General features: G+C 45.8%; 1 protein-coding gene across 4 annotated transcripts in view; it reads right to left on the reverse strand.

Moving 5' to 3' along the window:
* Window positions 1–17890, reverse strand: part of LOC117354655 (gastrula zinc finger protein XlCGF26.1-like) — a 45085-nt gene extending 27195 nt beyond the window's left edge. For 3 of the 4 annotated variants that reach the window (XM_033932499.1, XM_033932500.1, XM_033932498.1), the window contains exons 1-3: window positions 17512–17890; window positions 16828–16954; window positions 15930–16043 (exon numbers count right to left, since the gene is read on the reverse strand). In XM_033932499.1, coding sequence (XP_033788390.1) covers window positions 15930–16043; window positions 16828–16954; window positions 17512–17535 — 265 coding nt within the window. In that variant the 5' untranslated portion in view covers window positions 17536–17890. Of the gene's footprint in view, window positions 1–15929; window positions 16047–16827; window positions 16955–17511 lie in introns of those variants that run through there. The other variant, XM_033932501.1, reaches the window with a different exon arrangement.
* Between the last annotated feature and the right edge of the window lie 703 nt (window positions 17891–18593).

Genomic DNA, 18593 nt, shown 5'->3' on the forward strand with positions numbered 1-18593 from the left:
TGACTGTTGTTTGCCTCATGTGAGAGTGGTTTGTCAGGTCTCCATAGCGTCTCTGGCCTGTGATGACAGGGATGTGGAGAGCCATTGTGGGACGTATAAGTGTAATAGCTGAGATAGGGCTCGGTGAATTTGATTGTCTAGGGGTCTTGTGGGGTTCCGGCATGGTTTGGGCCTTGTCTTACTAGGCCCGCATAAAGGAACGCGCCAAGGACCCTTGCTCGGTAGCCCTTTAATGGGCTGGAAAAGATGGCTGACTCTGGGAAGAAAGGGGTGAGGCTTCACGTCAAAGATAGAAGCTTGTGATTGATCTGCTCGGTGCTGGCTCCTGGAAGAAAGGGGCGGGGCTTCCCGCTGAAAAAAAGTTCCCGAGGGGTCCGCTCTGCTCTACTGAGTGCAGTGAGGGGAACGACTGGCCTCCTTTCCCCTCACTGTGCTGAAGAAGCCTCACGCTGGGTAACAAAGCCCTTTAGAGGGCTGAAGAAAGATGGCTGGGTCCGGGCAAAAAAGGGGCGGGGCTTCCCACCGTAGGAAAGTTTCTGAGGGGTCCACTCTGCTCTACTGAGTGCAGTGAGGGGACCGACTGGCCTCCTTTCCCCTCACTGTGCTGAAGAAGCCACACGCTGGGTAACAAAGCCCTTTAGAGGGCTGAAGATGGCTGGCTCAGGGGAGAAAGGGGATACCCCTGTCTCATCCCTCTATGTAGAGGAAAAATAGCAGAATGAGACTGATTAATCTTCAAAAAGGCCAAAGGATCTATATAAAGCAGGCATAACCATGACAAGAAATGGCCCCCATAGCCCATCCTTTGCAAAACAGAAGGCTCACTCCCAGTTCCGTGATCCTGAGGAATGGTTCTCTGCATGAAGATGTCTACAATTCTGAAACTGAATATTGCTTGTAAATCCCAGTTCCACTCAAACACCTACACTCTAGTCCAGGGGTGCACACACTTTTTGGGCTTGCGAACTACTTTTTAAATGACCAAGTCAAAATGATCTACCAACAATAAAATTAAAAAAAAACACAAAGCACACTGTGCGCATAGAAAATGTTAATTATCATTCCTATTCCAGGGTTTTTCAAAGAGGTCAAAGCAGATGACTCTATGCACTATCACCTCAGTAACAACCATACAAAAATAGACAAATATACCCCCCTCCCTTTTTACTAAACCACGATAGCAGTTTTTAGCGCAGGGAGCTGCGCTAAATGCCCAGCGCTGCTCTCGACACTCATAGGCTCCCTGCGCTAAAAACCTCTATTGCGGTTTAGTAAAAGGGGACTTAGTGTAAAATATAGACAGCAGATATAAATTCAAACACATTTTGATCACTAAATTTAAAATAAAATCATTTTTCCTACCTTGTCTGGTGATTTCATGAGTCTCTGGTTGCACTTTCTTCTTCTGACTGTGCATACAATCTTTCTTCCCTTCTTTTAGTCTGTATGCTTCTTCTCCTCCAGACCTCATTCCTTCCCCCAACTTTTCCTTCCTCTTCCTTGCCCTTTCTTTCTCTCTGCCTCCCTTTCTTTTTTTTCTGTTTCTCTTCTTTCCTTCTGTCTCCCTGCCTGCCCTTTTTCTTTCTTTCTCCCTGCCCTCCCCCAAGCCACTGCCACTGCCATTGCCATCAAGGACCAGGACCCAAACGCCACCAATAACAGGCCCCAAGCTCTCCCTGCTTCGGCCAACCAGCATTCCTCTCCCCGACGTCAATTCAGCCGTCGGGAAGAGGAAGGCTGATCAGCCCAAGATCGTGATCAATCTATTGGGGGAAATGCTGCCGGGTCCTGCCTTCGCAGAAACAGAAAGTAGGCAGGACCCGGCAGGAAGAAGAACAAATGCTTCACTAACCTGTCTCCCGCATTAGCCCGTAGCGAATGCTTGCTTCAGGGCTCTCAACATGTGCGTGCCGGCTTCCCTTCTCTCCACCCCCCCGGACATAACTTCTGGTTTCGGAGGGAAGAGAAGAGAAGCCGGCACGCACACGTTAGAGCCCGGAGCATAAGTTCGCAACGGGCTGAAATCTCCAAGCCGTTTTTTTTGTTGTTTTTTTAATGTTCAGCAGCGGCAGATGACAGCTGGGCGGACCGCCCAGCTAAAAGGCCCTAGGGAGAACACTGGAGAGGAAGGCTGATCGCCCGTAGCTCAGGAAGGCAACACGAGTCTATCACGGAGCCTGGGATGGGCTCTGCGATCGACTCACGTTGCCTTCCTGAGCTACTGGTCGATCGTGATCGACGTGTTGGGCACCCCTGCTCTAGTTTATTCCAGCCGTATACAAATAATGCTGAGGAGGTTGGTCTATATTTTTAGTGACACTGACTGGATAAATGCTGCTGAAAATCAAGGTTCAAGTTTAATAAGTCTTGATCTATCACCTAATGAGGTGCTACCAAAAGACTGCTTTGACCAATAGATCCATGAGGGAGACTTCGTGTAAGGGCTCATAAGGGGCTCTGTTCAGTCCTTCTATGTTAAGATTCCATGATGGAAACAGATCTCGACTCGGTGACCTTAGTCTCAGGACACCTTTCAAGAACATGAGAATAGCCTTACTGGGTCAGACCAATGGTGCATCAAGCCCACTAGCCTAATCTCACGGTGGCCAATCTAGGTCACTACCGTGTTTCCCCAAAAATAAGACAGTGTCTTATATTAATTTTGGATCCACAAAACGCACTAGGGCTTATTTTCAGGGGATGTCTTATTTTTTTCATATACAATGATCATCTCTCCCTTCCTCTCTTCCACCCCAATTCTTCCTCTTTCCTTTCTCTCCCCCATATGTGCAGCATTATTCCCTTCTCATCCATCCCCTTGTGCCTTCCCTCTGCAGCATCTTTCAATCCCTCTCATCCCTCCTTGTAGCAGAACCCTTGCACATCTTCTATCCTTCCCCTAACCCTCCCTCATTTCCCCCCGTGTAACAAAACCACGCCATCGCTCCCACGAGACCAACATACCTACCTCCAAACAGCAGCATCGGCAGCACACTAAACAGACTGCTTCGGGGCCTTCTCACGCCAGTGCCTTCCCTGTGCCACATCGCTGATGCAGCAGAGGGTAGGATCCGGCAGGAGAAGACCACGAAACAGTCTGTTTAGTGTGCTGCCGATGCTACTGTTTGGTGGTAGGTATGTCAGTCTCGTGGTGGGAGCGATGGCGTGGTTCTGCTGCACTGGGGGATAGGAGGGAGGGATAGAAGATGTTGTGCAAAGGTTCTGCTTAACTTAACAAATGTTGAAGACAAGTGGCACAACAGCAACAGTGTCCCCCGAAGAAGGCTTGATTAGCTGAAACGCTCTGAATGGAGTGGGAGCGTCGGGCAGTTCATGGTCCCCCAACGTTGGCTTTGGCTGGAAAGCCATTAAGATAAGTGTTGTTGCTCTTGTACAAAGCATATTTTAAAACAATATATGATTAAGGTAGTTAAATAAAATAAAGCAATAGAAAATTGTATTCCCTATTTAGTAAGTTAAAGTTTTAAATAAATTGATTTACAAATATTCAAACTAATACATAATTAAATGTCAGGGTAGGAAGGTTTGTGAAGTAAATGATTACATCACATGCATTCAGAATGAAGACTTGAAATAACATCTAAGTTATAAGAGGTCTCTTTACTTAGAATTATGCATACTTATGATACTTCAACCTCATTATTAATCACGGGGATTAGTTTTATGTTTTAGGTGATAGTTTATATGTTTAGAATAAATGAATAAAAAAAATTAAACCACTGAGAATTTAAAGCACTTTCTGTGCAAAAGAAAGATCGTTGAATAGAGTCATTTAGAAATTATCCTTAAGACCCTCTATTTGGTGAATTAGTATACATTTAAATGTGGGTTGGATAAATTATAAACTGATCCGTAAATGTAGTTTGAGTCTCAATATTGTACATAAGTCTGCCAGATGAGATGAATGAACTCTGGGGTAAAGGCTTAAGTAAGCAACTCTCCTACCTCCTTAGGACAGAGTAATCATCTTTTCTTGGGCATGAGAAGCATCTACACCCTTAGAGGGCACAGGACCGCTGTCCCTGGGTTCAGAAGGTGTTTCTTTCCCCCCAATAAGATCCTCTGCCTTTCTCCAGCTCTAGAAGACTGCAGAGGGGCAAAGCCCCAAGTTCCCGCCCCTCAATCCCATACCACATGGCAGGTGGCGAAAGGGCGCTCTTCAGCCTCCCAACCAGCACAAAAAAAGACTTGAAATAGGGTTATTAAGGTCTGAGGACTCCATCATAGAAACATAGAAACATAGAAATAGACGGCAGATAAGGGCCACGGCCCATCAAGTCTGCCCACCCTACTGTCCCTCCCCTCCCTTTGCCCTGTGAATAGATTCCATGTGTCGATCCCATTTGGCTTTAGAATCAGGCACGCTACTAGCCTCAATCACCTGCAGTGGAAGACTATTCCAACGATCAACCACCCTTTCAGTGAAAAAGAATTTTCTGGTGTCACCTCGTAGTTTTCCACCTCTGATTTTCCACGGATGCCCTCTTGTTGTTGTGGGACCCCTGAAAAAGAAGATATCTTCCTCAGTCTCGATGCGGCCCGTGAGATACTTGAACGTCTCGATCATGTCCCCCCTCTCCCTGCGCTCCTCGAGCGAGTACAGACACAATTTGTCCAGCCGTTCCTCGTACGGGAGATCCTTAAGTCCCGAGACCATCCGGGTGGCCATTCTCTGAACCGACTCCAGCCTCAGTACATCCTTACGATAATGCGGCCTCCAGAACTGCACACAGTACTCCAGGTGGGGTCTCACCATGGACCTGTACAATGGCATGATGACTTCCGGTTTACGGCTGACGAAACCCCTGCGTATGCAACCCATGATTTGTCTAGCCTTGGATGAAGCCTGCTCCACTTGATTGGCAGCCTTCATGTCCTCACCGACGATCACCCCCAAGTCTCGTTCTGCTACCGTTCTTGCTAGGATCTCGCCATTAAGGGTATAGATCCTGCATGGATTTTGGCTGCCCAGGTGCATATTAAGGGTATAGATCCAGGTGGATTTTGGCATTTTTTGGCATTGAAGCTGAGTTGCCAGGTCCTAGACCAGCGCTCCAGTAGGAGTAGGTCGTGTATCATGTATCGGGTGTCGAATCTTCGTTCGTAGTGCATTTGCCCACAACATTACTTAGTTTGGCGTCATCGGCGAATAAAGTTATTTTCCCTCGAAGCCCTTCTGTCAAGTCCCTTATAAAGATGTTGAATAGGATCGGGCCCAAGACACTGTGGCACTCCACTGATCACCTCCATCATTTCGGAGGGGGTGCCATTCACCACTACCCTTTGAAGCCTACCTCCAAGCCAGTTCCCAACCCATTTCGTCAATGTGTCTCCTAATCCTATAGAACTCATCTTGCCCTGCAACCTGCGGTGAGGTACACTATCGAATGCTTTGCTAAAGTCTAGGTACACTATGTCCAGGGACTCCCCAATATCCAGCTTCCCCGTCACCCAGTCGAAGAAGCTGATAAGGTTGGATTGGCATGATGTTCCCTTAGTAAATCCATGTTGACGGGGATCCCGTAGATTCTCCTCATCCAGGATCTTATCCAGCTGGTGTTTAATTAGAGTTTCCATTAGTTTACTCACTATCGATGTTAGACTCACTGGTCTGTAGTTAGCTGTCTCCGTCTTAGAGCCTTTTTTTGTGGAGTGGAATGACGTTGGCCGTCCTCCAGTCTAACGGGACGTTGCCTGTACTAAGGGAGAGGTTGAAGAGCGCTGACAGTGGCTCTGCCAAGACATCGCTCAACTCCCTAAGCACCCTGGGGTGTAGGTTGTCAGGCCCCATTGCTTTGTTAACCTTGAGCTTTGACAGCTCATCGTAGACACTGCTGGGCGTAAACTCGAAGTTACCAAATGGGTCAATTGAGTCGGCCCTTGTCTGTAGCTGAGGGCCTAGCCCCGGTGCTTCTCGGGTGAAGACTGAGCAGAAGTATTCATTTAATAGTTGGGCTTTTTCCAAATCCTTTTCCACATAGTCTCCGTCTGGTTTCCTAAGACAGTGTTTTTCAACCGCTGTTCCGCGGCACACTAGTGTGCCGCGAGATGTTGTCTGGTGTGCCGCAGGGCCGCCGGGCCCGGAGCTGACAGGGGGCCCGAGGCAGGGGCGCCAGTAGCTCGCCAAGGCAAAGTGAGTCGATCACCCAGGACTCATTTTGTCTTGGCGATCTAATCTATCGAGCCGATAAGTCTTCTTCTCCCCGACGTCAATTCTGCAGTCGGAGAGGAAGTTCGGGCCAGCCAATCGCTGCCTGGCTGGGCGGAACTTCCTCTCCGATTGCAGAATTGACGTCAGGGAGAGCATGCGTCGGCGTCGGCTTTGGGGCCTGTTATCCATTGGTGGGTCCTGTTCCCCGATGGCAGCGGCAGTGGCTTGGGGAACGGCAGGGAGAAAGAAAGAAAGGGGGCAGGCAGGGAAACAGAAGGAAAGAAGAGAAACAGAAAAAAAGAAAGAAAGGTCAGGGAGAGAGGAAGAAAAAGTTGGGGGAGGGAATGAGGTGTGGAGGAGAGAAAGCATACAGGCTGATAGAAGGGAAGAAAGATTGGATGCACAGTCAGAAGAAGAAAATGCAACCAGAAATCACCAGACAAGGTAGGAAAAATGATTTTATTTTAAATTTAGCAAAGTGGAGGCAGTATTACCACAGTTTTCAAAGGAATTTGCCCAAATAACTTAATAGTTAACTGGGTAAATTCCCAGAGATGAAAACTTCCCTTCACTTACTATGCACAGTTCTGAATTTATATCTGCTGTCTATATTTTACAATATGGTCACCTTTTACTAAACCGCAATAGTGGTTTTTAGCGCAGGGAGCCTATGAGCGTCAAGAGCAGCGCTGGGCATTCAGCGCAGCTCCCTGCGCTAAAAACTGCTATTGTGGTTTAATAAAAAGGATGGAGGGTATATTTGTCTATTTTTGTATGCTATAAAAACCAAATACAGAGAGAGACTGAGAGCTGTTGACGAAGAGCTACGTGTGTGTCTTTCTTCGATTCCAGCCAGAATATCAGCTTTGTGTTCAGCCAAACAGGCCCAGGTTTCGCACTGAATAAAGTATTTTATAATTTTTATTTCGTAATAAAGTAATTATAAAATACTTTCTTTGTGTTTATTTGATTCCTATTCAAGAGAATTACTTTATATATAGTCAATATAGGCAGAGAGTTAAATTTTTTAACATTTTCTAATGGTGGTGTGCCTTGTGATTTTTTTCATGAAACAAGTGTGCCTTTGCCCAAAAAAGGTTGAAAAACACTGTCCTAAGACGTACGATCCCGCCTGAGTTCCTACTTCTGTCACTGATATACCTGAAGAAGGATTTATCTCCCTTCCGGATGTTCTTTGCCAGAGACTCCTCCATGTGGAATTTAGCCTCCCTAACTGCTGTTTTGACGGCTTTTGATTTGGTCAAGTAGTCTGCTCTAGAGTCCTGTTTCCCCAATTGTTTGTAAGAGATGAATGCTTTTTTCTTCTCCTTGATGAGGTCTGAGATCTCCGCAGTAAACCACTGCGGCTTGTTGTTCCTTCGCCGTTTGCTTACTGATTTAACATAGCGGTTTGTCGCTTCCTGTATGGTGGCTTTCAAAGTCGACCACATTTCTTCTACGCTATCGGTTTCTGTTTGCCTTTGTAGCGCCTGGTGAACAAAGGAACCCATGTCTAGGAAGTTTGTGTCTTTGAATTTGAGGACCTTGGTTATTGTGGTGGATTTAGTGAAACCTTTCCTAAGATCGAACCATACCATGTTGTGATCGCTGGAGGCCAATGTGTCCCCCACCGAGACCTCTGTTACACTTTCCCCATTGGTAAGTAATAGGTCCAGTATTGCCTGATCCCTCGTAGGGTCCAACACCAGTTGCTTGAGACCAGCTCCCTTCAAAGAGTTTAATAGCCTCCTACTGCTGCCGGAAGCAGAGGTAAGTGTATTCCAATCCACATCAGGCATGTTAAAGTCACCTAACAATACCGAAGGATTTTTAATTAATTATTTATTTATTTTAAAACTAGTCTTTAAGCCCGTTACATTAACGGGTGCTAGAATAGATGTGTGTCTGTCTTTCTTTCTCTCTCTCTCCTTGGCCGCTTTCTGTCTGTCTGTCTTTCTTTCCTTCTTTCTGTCTCTCTCTTTCCTCGGCTGTCCACCACCATCCCTTGCCTGCTCCCCCTGTCCAGCAGCAGCCCTTATCCCTTCCTTTTACCTCCCCCGTGTCCAGCAGCACCTCTTCCCAGCAGTAGGCCTTCACCCTTCCTGTTACCTCCCCCCCTGTCCAGAAGTAGGCCTTCTGCCTTACTGTTACCTTCCCCCTGTCCAGCAGCACCTCTTCCCTGCTCCCCCTGTCCAGCAGTAGGCCTTCTCCCTTCCTGTTACCTCCCCCTCTGTCCAGCAGCACCTCTTCCCTGCTCCCCCTGTCCAGCAGTAGGCCTTCTCCCTTCCTGTTACCTCCCCCCTGTCCAGCAGCATCTCTTCCCAGCTCCCCCTGTCCAGCAGTAGGCCTTCTCCCTTCCTGTTACCTCCCCCTCTGTCCAGCAGCACCTCTTCCCTGCTCCCCCTGTCCAGCAGTAGGCCTTCTCCCTTCTTGTTACCTCCCCCCTGTCCAGCAGCACCTCTTCCCAGCTCCCCCTGTCCAGCAGTAGGTCTTCTCCCTTCCTGTTACCTCCCCTCTGTCCTGCAGCACCTATTCTCTGCTCCACCTGTCCAGCAGTAGGATTTCTCCCTTCCTGTTACCTCCCCCCCTTGTTCAGCAGCACCTCGTCCCTGCTCCCCTTGTCGAGAATAGGTTTCTCCCTTCCTGTTACCTCCCCCTGTTCAGCAGCATCTCTTCCCTGCTCCCCCTGTCCAGCAGTAGGCCTTCTCCCTTCCTGTTACTTCCCCCCCCTGTCCTGCCCCTACAAAAAATGAAATAGCAAATCTGTGAACCTTCCGGGGAACACTCGGAGGTCAAGCATAAAGAAGACAATATTTTGCCCGCTGTGGATAAGTAACACGAAGCATATCATTCAATAACTGCTAAAATCAAAGACCAAAAGGAAATGACCTCCGGACAGGACCACCAGATATGAAAGAAAGTACCCCGTTCACCACAACATCTCCAACATTGAGCAGAAGCATCCGGGAACATTCTAGAGAGCCTGGCCGGGGTCAGGTACCAGTGGTAAAAAAATTTTATAACCATTTTCCACAAGTGATGCGGCTATCGATACCCTAAACAATTGATTGAACATATCTTTCCATTGTAATGGAGTAAGAGTCAGTTAAGACCCTTTCCCAGCGAGAAATATAAGCACCAGAAGGATTTCTATGCCAACAGTGCTCTGTAAAGGCGACCAATAGACCCCCTTCCCGGTCCCATTCGTAGTGCCCTTTCTAGGTGTGTTTTCCCCAAGTCTGTTTTCCCCTTTGTTCGGAAAAAAACTATTAGTTGATTGTAATGAAAAAGATCAGAATTCCCATATTCCTCAACTAATTCAGAGAAAGGGAGAAATCTATCGGCCACCCAGATCTGATTCAAGGTGCGCAAAGAAGACAACCCAACGAATAAAAGTAGTATAATATTGATTAGGTGGAAAATCAGGAAGGAAACAGGAGACAAAAGAAAATATTTACACTCTGGAAACAGCCTATGGCGTAATTTAAGCCAGGTTTGCAAGGGTACCTACATGAGAGTAGACAGCTCAAAAAGTAATTGATGTAATCTATCCATCGGGAGCCATGATAAAAGCCCATAATGAAATGGAAGGTATCATAGACTGCTCCAAAAGGAGCCACAGTTTATATGCATTCCCGACCCATTCTCCAATAATCTGTAATTGTGCAGCTTGGTGATAAAGAGTGTGAATTGCGGGACCCCCATACCCCTTCTCGTTTTTACCTGATAAAGAGTTGCCCAATTAACCCTAGGGGGTTTCCTTTTCTAAATATATCAAAATACTTTCCTGTTTAATCTAAATTAAAAACATCATCATGAAATAGGGACATTGGATCAGTTGCTATTTTATTGTCCATTGATACTCAACTTTTGGAAAGTAATTTGGGGGAAAATTAATATAGTACTCGGTGTCTCTATACCACTGTCCTATGATGGGTCCTATTTGGGACATTGTTGAAATCTAAGAGCCCAATACATACTAATAAAAGCAGACTTCTTATGATTATGACCGGAGTGGCCATGCAATTGATAACTAGAAACTGGAAGAACTGGGATAGACTAAATTTTTCTTTTTGGTGGGAAACACTCTGTTTGTATTACAGATATGAAAGAATGCATGCAGAACAATTGGGAAATAATAAAAAGTTTAAAAGAAATATGGGGTCCATTAGAGGCATTTGTTAAACAAAAAATTGATTAACTGATTAACCTTTAATTCCTAGATGATTTCTACGCACATCCAGAGAGGGAAGGAGGGGGGAGGAAGTATAGTACTTTGTTTAGTATCTGTTCGAATATAAGTGCTGTTATGTTTTATCTGATTGTATATTTGTTTGCACTTTGTATAAGTTCTGAGAATTAATAAAGATTTACCAAAAAAAAAAAGAAAGAACGTTGGGGGATGGTAATCGGGAGAGCCATGAAAAGGTAAAAAAGTTTTGGCAAAATTACTATCTTCACCGCATGGATAAGTCCCAACCAAGATGTACTTAGACCCTCCCACCAGTCCAGATCCGAGGAGATTTCCTTCAATTTATTAGGAAAATTGTATTTATAAGCCTCACTCAAGGATCACAGAAGATTAACCCCTAGATATCTTATAAAATTGAGGAGTCCAAGAAAAAAGGGAAATTGGATTTCACTCGACTCACTTCCTCAAGAGATAGATTAATGTTCAATAGTTTTAATTTATGGATATTAATCTAGAAACCAGACACCACACCATATCTCCTGAGAATATCCATAAGATTTCCAAGGGACACCGATGGATTGCTTAACATCAACAAAACATCATCTGTAAATAATAAGACCCGATGTTCTGTAGATCCCACTAAAATTCCCATCATTCCCTCTGATGTTCTAATTAAGTGTGCCAAGGGCTTCATTGTTAAAGCGAATAATAGAGGGGACAAGGCACACCCCTGCCGGACCCCCTAAACAATTCAAAAGGTTCAGTGTAAGAACCACTGATCTTCAAAGAGGCCCGAGGTGATCTATATAAAACCTGAACTCTTTGTAGAAAGGAATCCGAGATCTCAATATGCCTACGAACTGCCATCATAAAGGCCCAGTGCACCCTATCAAAGGCTTTCTCTACATCAAGGGAGAATAGAACTGAAGACACCCCCGACTCCCGCGCTACTTCAATATGATATAAGACTCTATGAATGTTATCTCCGGCTCGCCTCCCTAAAATAAAGCCTGCTTGATCTAGGTGTACAACCACTGAAATAACATTTTGCAATCTAGACGACAAGATCTTAGTATAGATTTTATAATCAGTCCCAGGAAAGAAATGGGTTGATAGGAACCACATAGCTGAGGATCTTTTCCTGGCTTGAGGATAAGTTTTCTGCTCTCTCCTGGTTTTCTTCCTATCTCTCTCGTCGTATCTTCAGGATATGTAATGGAGGATCCTGCTCCGCCGCCATCCCGCTGTCTATTGGCGTACCTCAAGGCTGTGTCCTGGACCCTATCCTCTTTTCCATATATATCCGCTCTCTTGGTACACTGATCTCCTCTCATGGTTTTCAATATCACCTCTATGCTGACAGCTCCCAGATCTCTCTCTTCACACCAGATATCTCTATAGGAGTTGTCCTGAATTTCAGCCTGACTGTCTGACATTGCTGCTTGGATGTCTCACCGCCATCTCAAACGGAATATGGCTAAAACTGAACTCATACCTTTCCACCTAAACTCACCTCCTCCCTCTCATAGTTCTGTATTTCTGTGGATAACACTATCCTCCCTGTCTCGTCAGCTCGCAACCTTGGGGTGATCTTTGACTCATCTTTCTCCTTTTCTGCTCAGACCCAACAAACCGCCATTTATAACCCTATAACCCCCACCCCCACACACAGAATGTGACGGATCACATGGGAAGGAGAGGAAGCAAAGTTGCAGCCAGCACCCTCAGCTCCCCAAAGGACTGCTATTAATACCTAACAGCCTGCACTCTATCTCCTAAGTCAAGGAAGTGCATAGCAGGGCTGTGGAGTCAGAGTTGGAGTCAAGGAGTTGGAGACAATTTTGTATATCTGGAATTGAAGTTGTGGGTATCAGAAACTGAGGAGGAGTCTGACCTCGGTACCGGGAAAGATGGAATAGGAGCTGATAAAGGACTGCATCATCGATCACCTTGACGGACACGGTCTGATGAGGACCAGCCAGCACGGTTTCAGCAAAGGCAGATCTTGTTTGACAAACTTGCTGCACTTCTTCGAGGGAGTGAACAGGCAGGTAGACAAAGGCGACCCGGTCGACATTGTATATCTGGACTTTCAGAAGGCGTTCAACAAGGTTCCGCATGAACGACTACTTCGGAAAATTGCAAGCCATAGATTTCGAGGGTGAAATACTCATGTGGATTAAAAACTGGCTGGAGAATAGGAAACAGAGAGTGGGGATTAATGGACAATACTTGGACTAGAAAAGCGTCACTAGTGGGGTGCCACAGGGCTCGATGCTTGGACCCGTGCTCTTTAACATCTTTATAAATGATCTGGACATAGGTACGACGAGTGAGGTGATTAAATTTGCAGACAATACAAAGTTATTCAGAGTAGTGAAGATGCAGGGGGATTGCGAAGATCTGCAACGTGACATAATCAGGCTCGAGGAATGGGCATCGACATGGCAGATGAGGTTCAATGAGGACAAGTGTAAAGTGATGCATGTCGGTAACAAAAATCTCATGCACGAATACAGGATATCCGGGGTAGTATTTGGAGAAACCTCCCAGGAAAGGGACTTGGAAATTCTGATCAACAAGTCGATGAAACCGTCCATACAATGTGCGGTGGCGGTGAAAAGGGCGAACAGAATGCTAGGAATGATTAAGAAGGGGATCACGAACAGATCAGAGAAGGTTATCATGCCGCTGTACCAGGCCATGGTGCGTCCTCACCTGGAGTACTGCGTTCAGCACTGGTTGCTGTACATGAAGAAGGGTACTACTCAAAAGGGTCCAGAGAAGAGCGACTAAGATGGTTAAGGGTTTGGAGGAGCTGCCGTACAGCGAAAGATTAGAGAAACTAGGCCTCTTCTCCCTCGAACAGAGGAGATTGAGAGGGGACATGATCAAAACATTCAAGGTACCCTGACTGAGACATCCCTATTAGGGTATGTCCTTGTTCAGCAGGAACTTGTCTAACTTTGTCTTGAATCCCGGGAGGGTGTTTTCCCCTATGACAGACTCCGGAAGAGCGTTCTAGTTTTCCACCACTCTGGGTGAAGAAGAACTTTCTTATGTTCGTACGGAATCTATCCCCTTTCAACTTTAGAGAGTGCCCTCTCGTTCTCCCCACCTTGGAGAGGGTGAACAACCTGTCTAACTTTGTCTTGAATTCCTGGAGGGTGTTTTCCCCTATAACAGCCTCACGAAGAGCATTCCAGCTTTCTACTACTCTCTGGGTGAAGAACTTCCTTACGTTTGTACGGAATCTATCCCCTTTTAACTTTAGAGAATGCCCTCGCGTTTTCTCTACCTTGTTTTTATCTACTAAGTCTATTCCCTTCATTATCTTGAATGTTTCAATCATGTCCCCTCTCAGTCTCCTCTTTTCAAGGGAGAAGAGGCCCAGTTTCTCTAATTTCTCACTGAAAGGCAACTCCTCCAGCCTCTTAACCATTTTAGTCGCTCTTCTCTGGACTCTTTCGAGTAGTACCATGACCTTCTTCATGTACGGCGACCAGTGCTGGACGCAGAATTCCAGGTGAGGGCATACCATGGCCCAGTACAGCGGCATGATAACCTTCTCCGATCTTTTCGCGATCCCCCTCTTAATCATTCCTAGCATTCTGTTTGCCTTTTTCGCCACCATCGCACATTGTGCGGACGGCTTCATTGACTTGTCGACCAGTACTCCCAAGTCTCTTTCTTGGGAGGTCTCTCCAAGTACCGCACCAGCCATCCTATAGGCGTGTATAAGATTTTTGTTACCGACATGCATCACCTTACACTTATCCACGTTAAACCTCATTTGCCATGTCACAACATTTTTCTCAAGCGTGTTTATGTCACATTGCAGGTCTTCACAATCCCCCTGCGCCTTCACTACTCTGAATAACTTCGTATCATCTGCAAATTTAATCACCTCACTCGTCGTACTAATTTCCAGGTCGTTTATAAATATGTTGACGAGCACAGGTCCAAGCACCGAACCCTGCAGCACTCTACTTATGATGTTTTTCCAGTCTGAGTATTATCCATTCACCCCCACTCTCTGTTTCTTACCCGCCAGCCAGTTTTTAATCCACGTATTTTACCCTCGATTCCATGGCTCGCAATTTTCTGAAGTAGTCGTTCATGCGGAATCTTTTCGATTGCCTTCTGAAAATCCAAATATACAATGTTGACCGGGTCACCCTTGTCTATCTGCCTGTTTACTCTCTCGAAAAAGTGCAGCAAGTTCGTCAGGCAAGATCTTCCTTTGCTGAAGCCTGCTGGCTGGTCTTCATCAGATCGTGTCCATCAAGATGATCAATGATACGGTCTTTTATCAGTGCCTCTACCATCTTTCTGGGTACCGAGGTCAGACTCACCGGTCTGTAGTTTCTAGGATCTCCCCTCAAACCTTTCTTGAAGATCGGTGTAACATTCGCCATTTTCCAGTCTTCCAGAATCCTTCCCGATTTGATCGACAGATTGGCTAGTAGTTGAAGCAGTTCAACTATAGCCCCTTTCAGTTCATTGATTACCCTCGGAAATATGCCATCTGGTCCCGAGGATTTATCGTTTTTAAGCCTATCAATCTGCCTACATACCTCTTCTAGACTGACCATCAACCCAGTTTCCCATCTTCGTTTCCAGCGTATAGCCTGTCGGCTTCCAGTATGTTGTGTATATCCTCTTTGGTAAATACAGACGCAAAAAAATGTGTTCAGTTTGTCGGCGATGTCTTTGTATTCCTTTAGCACTCCCTTTATTCCATGGTCATCCAGCGGCTCCAACGCTTCCTTCACGAGTTGTTTCCCCTTGATATATCGAAAGAATGGCTTGAAGTTTTTCGCCTCCTTGGCTATTTTTTCTTCGTAGTCTCTTTTGGCCCCTCTTACCGCCTTATGGCACCTATTTTGATGCTGTTTGTGCTTTTTCCAATTTTCATCCATTTTTTACCTTTTCCATTCCTTAAACGAAGTCTTCTTGTCTCTGATCGCTTCCTTCACATCTACAGTGAGCCACACCGGTTCCTTGTTCTTTTTCCTCTTGGATCCCTTGTTGATATGCTGTATATATAGATTTTGCGCCTCGGTGACTGTGTCCTTTATGTTAGACTATACCAATACGGAAAAAGATGTAACTTAAACCACCATAGGCTATGTCTTTTCGGAAAATGCTGAAATTTAAAAACACACTATGTCCAGTAAGTCTATATTTCCAAATCTGAATGTTATGACTATACTGTAAAAGCTAAAATTTATACCTCTATGTCCACCAAGTTTGTCCTGCTTATACTGTGAATGTACTCTGGTAACCTATTCTGGGCTCCTTTGGAAGGACAGGCTTAAAAAAATGAATAAATGACTAACTAACTAACACAGTTTCTGACATGTGATGTTACAGATAAACAGGAACCTGGATCTTTCCTTTCCTCCACCTCTCCAGAGCCCATAGATTAAACTTTTGTGTGGCCCATAGGTTAAACTTTTGTTACAGACCAAGTGACTGATCTTCATCTATAAAGGGGTAGAACCCCCCAGCAGTTACCCTACAGAAGGTGTTTACCCCAGTCCCTCTTATTACTGCACTCACCCGAGCAGCTACTTTTCTCAGTTTCTCTTTCCTCTGATCCTGGCTCATCCCTGATGTACGGCTCTTCCCCTCGTTCAATGTAGGATATAATCTTAGGGGTGAAGGTGGGAGAATCTGTTGTTGGGGTAAGAAAAATGTGTTAATTTTTTCTTAAAAGTAACATAAAACCTCTTTATCTGTCTTTAAAGTCTAATCCCCACTCTAAATATTGTAATATTATCACCTTCTCTTCAATATATGTAAACTTCTTTAAACCTTATACAGCATGCAAATCTTCTTATTCATACCTAAAACAGCTGGAATAAGGTGAAATAAACACAGACAGCATGTTCAGACTGATGTGAGCTCAGAGAAGGGGCAGGAAGCTAAAATCATTTCCCCACATCTCTCTCCAGAGAAAACTTTCCAGCAAAGAATCTGCATTTTAGAGATTATCTTTAACTAGTACAGTACGAAGTTCTTTTCCATTTTAATGTAGTTAACATAGTAAATGACGGCAGATAAAGACCTGCATGGCCCATCCAGTCTGTCCAACACTCATAACTTCATGATTAAATTAAAATGTCTTTTTTTCCTGTTCTCGAGTATGTTACAGGCCTCTTGTGGCACCCACTATTGCCGTCAGTGGACGCTGCCTCTTTGGGTAGGTTTGTCCCTGTGTGTTGCTTGCTGTAGTTTACTTGTGGTAGAATTGTTCTTACTGTTGCCAGATTTATCCATTGACTGCTGGTTACTAGGAACATTTCCTTCAGGCTTCATACAGCTGTCTTTTTTCATTTGGAGTATGTTGGCTTGGTCCCCCCCCCCCCCCGACCTCTGCAGGCCTGAAGCTTGTGCCTACTCTTTAATCCCCCCCCCCCCCACTACTGCTAATAAATATGTTAAGTTTATTCCTTACCCAGAGAAATCAGGATCTCATAATTCTCCTTCATCACCTCCCTGTAGAGCTTCTTCTGCTCTTCATCTAAATACTCCCACTCCTCCTGGGAGAAAGAGACAGCGATCTCCTCAAATGTCACCTGCATCTGAAACACAAACCAGAAACACATTCAGCGTTTTCTGCAACTCTTCCAGGAAGGGCTGATGCTCAATGGGGAAGAGGAAAATTTACTATATATACATAACCCACAGTCCCAGACTAGTTCTGTTTTAGAAGAGCTGCCAGTGCTGGGGTTCAGTGAGGCAGATGTTTCTGGGTTTAAATAGTTCACAGCCACCTAACAGCCAATCCCAGAGTATCTCTCAAGGGCAGATGTTCAGAATTGACCTTCACATAACCCACAGTGCCAGACTAGTTGTGTTTCAGAAGAGCTGCCAGTGCTGGGGTTCAGTGAGGCAGATGTTTCTGGGTTTAAATAGTTCACAGCCACCTAACAGCCAATCCCAGAGTATCTCTCAAGGGCAGATGTACAGAATTGACCTTCACATAACCCACAGTGCCAGACTAGTTGTGTTTCAGAAGAGCTGCCAGTGCTGGGGCTCAGTGAGGCAGAGGGAGATGTTTTGGGAGACCTCTCAGGGCAGAGGGAAGGGTTTCTGGGTTTGGCCCAGCCCAAATCTCTCTCCTTTCCACAAGACCCACCTGGGCAGAAGCTCCTGCAGCCATTTCCCAGGATCAGAAATGAAGGTGGCCCAGGGTTTGTCTCTTACACTTTTGCGAGAAAGAACAAAAGGGCAGAAGCTGAGACTTGAAACCGGAAGTTTCTGCTCAATTCGCGAATTACAGGAAGTAGAAAAAATTCCTGTTGAGCACAGGCGGTTGACATCACAAAAGGGAGGCGGAACTTCACTCTGAGCACTCAGTCTACAGAGGGAGGCAGCCTGGTTAGACAATTACTGGGCTCGAAGAGTTCCGCCTACTAGCACTGAGAGAGTGGTTGGGGGAGGAGGGGTTTTAGCTTCTTCTGGCCTTCATTGGTCAGAATGTTAATGTGGGAAAGAGCCAAGGAAGCTCTGCTCTGGAGAACTTTAGGCCTGGCAGCGCTTCACTCTGAACACTCGGTCTACAGAGGGAGGCAGTCTTTTCTTCTTGGTCCCGCCCCTTTCTGTGCTGATTGGTTAGACAATTACTGGGCTCGAAGAGTTCCGCCTACTAGCACTGAGAGAGTGGTTGGGGGAGGAGGGGTTTTAGCTTCTTCTGGCCCTCATTGGTCAGAATGTTCCTGTGGGAAAGAGCCAAGGAAGCTCTGCTCTGGAGAACTTTAGGCCTGGCGGCGCTTCACTCTGAGCACTCGGTCTACAGAGGGAGGCAGCCTTTTCTGGTGGGTTCCGCCCCCTTTCAGTGCTGATTGGTCAGACAGTTGCTGGGGTGGAAGAGGAGTTAAGAAGTTCCGCCCACTAGCGAGGGAGAAGGAGGGTTTTTAGCTTCTTCTTGGCACTCATTGGTCAGAATGTTCTTGGAGGAGTTTAAGGAGGGAGGGCGGGAAGCTCTGCCTCCCTCAGCAGAAGGAACTCTCTGTCCATCCCCAGCCCTGGCTCCTCCCAAGGAGCAGTTGTGGGATTTGCTTGGTCAGTTCTCTCTGAGGTTGTGACAAGACGGGTCCATAGTGCAAAATATAGACAGCATATATAAATTCTCAAAACGGACACATTTTGATCACTAAATTGAAAATAAAATCATTTTCCTACTTTTGGTAATTTCATCAGTCTCTGATTGCACTTTAT

The sequence above is a fragment of the Geotrypetes seraphini genome, chromosome 2 (assembly GCF_902459505.1).
Source record: "Geotrypetes seraphini chromosome 2, aGeoSer1.1, whole genome shotgun sequence".
NCBI lineage: Eukaryota > Metazoa > Chordata > Amphibia > Gymnophiona > Dermophiidae > Geotrypetes > Geotrypetes seraphini.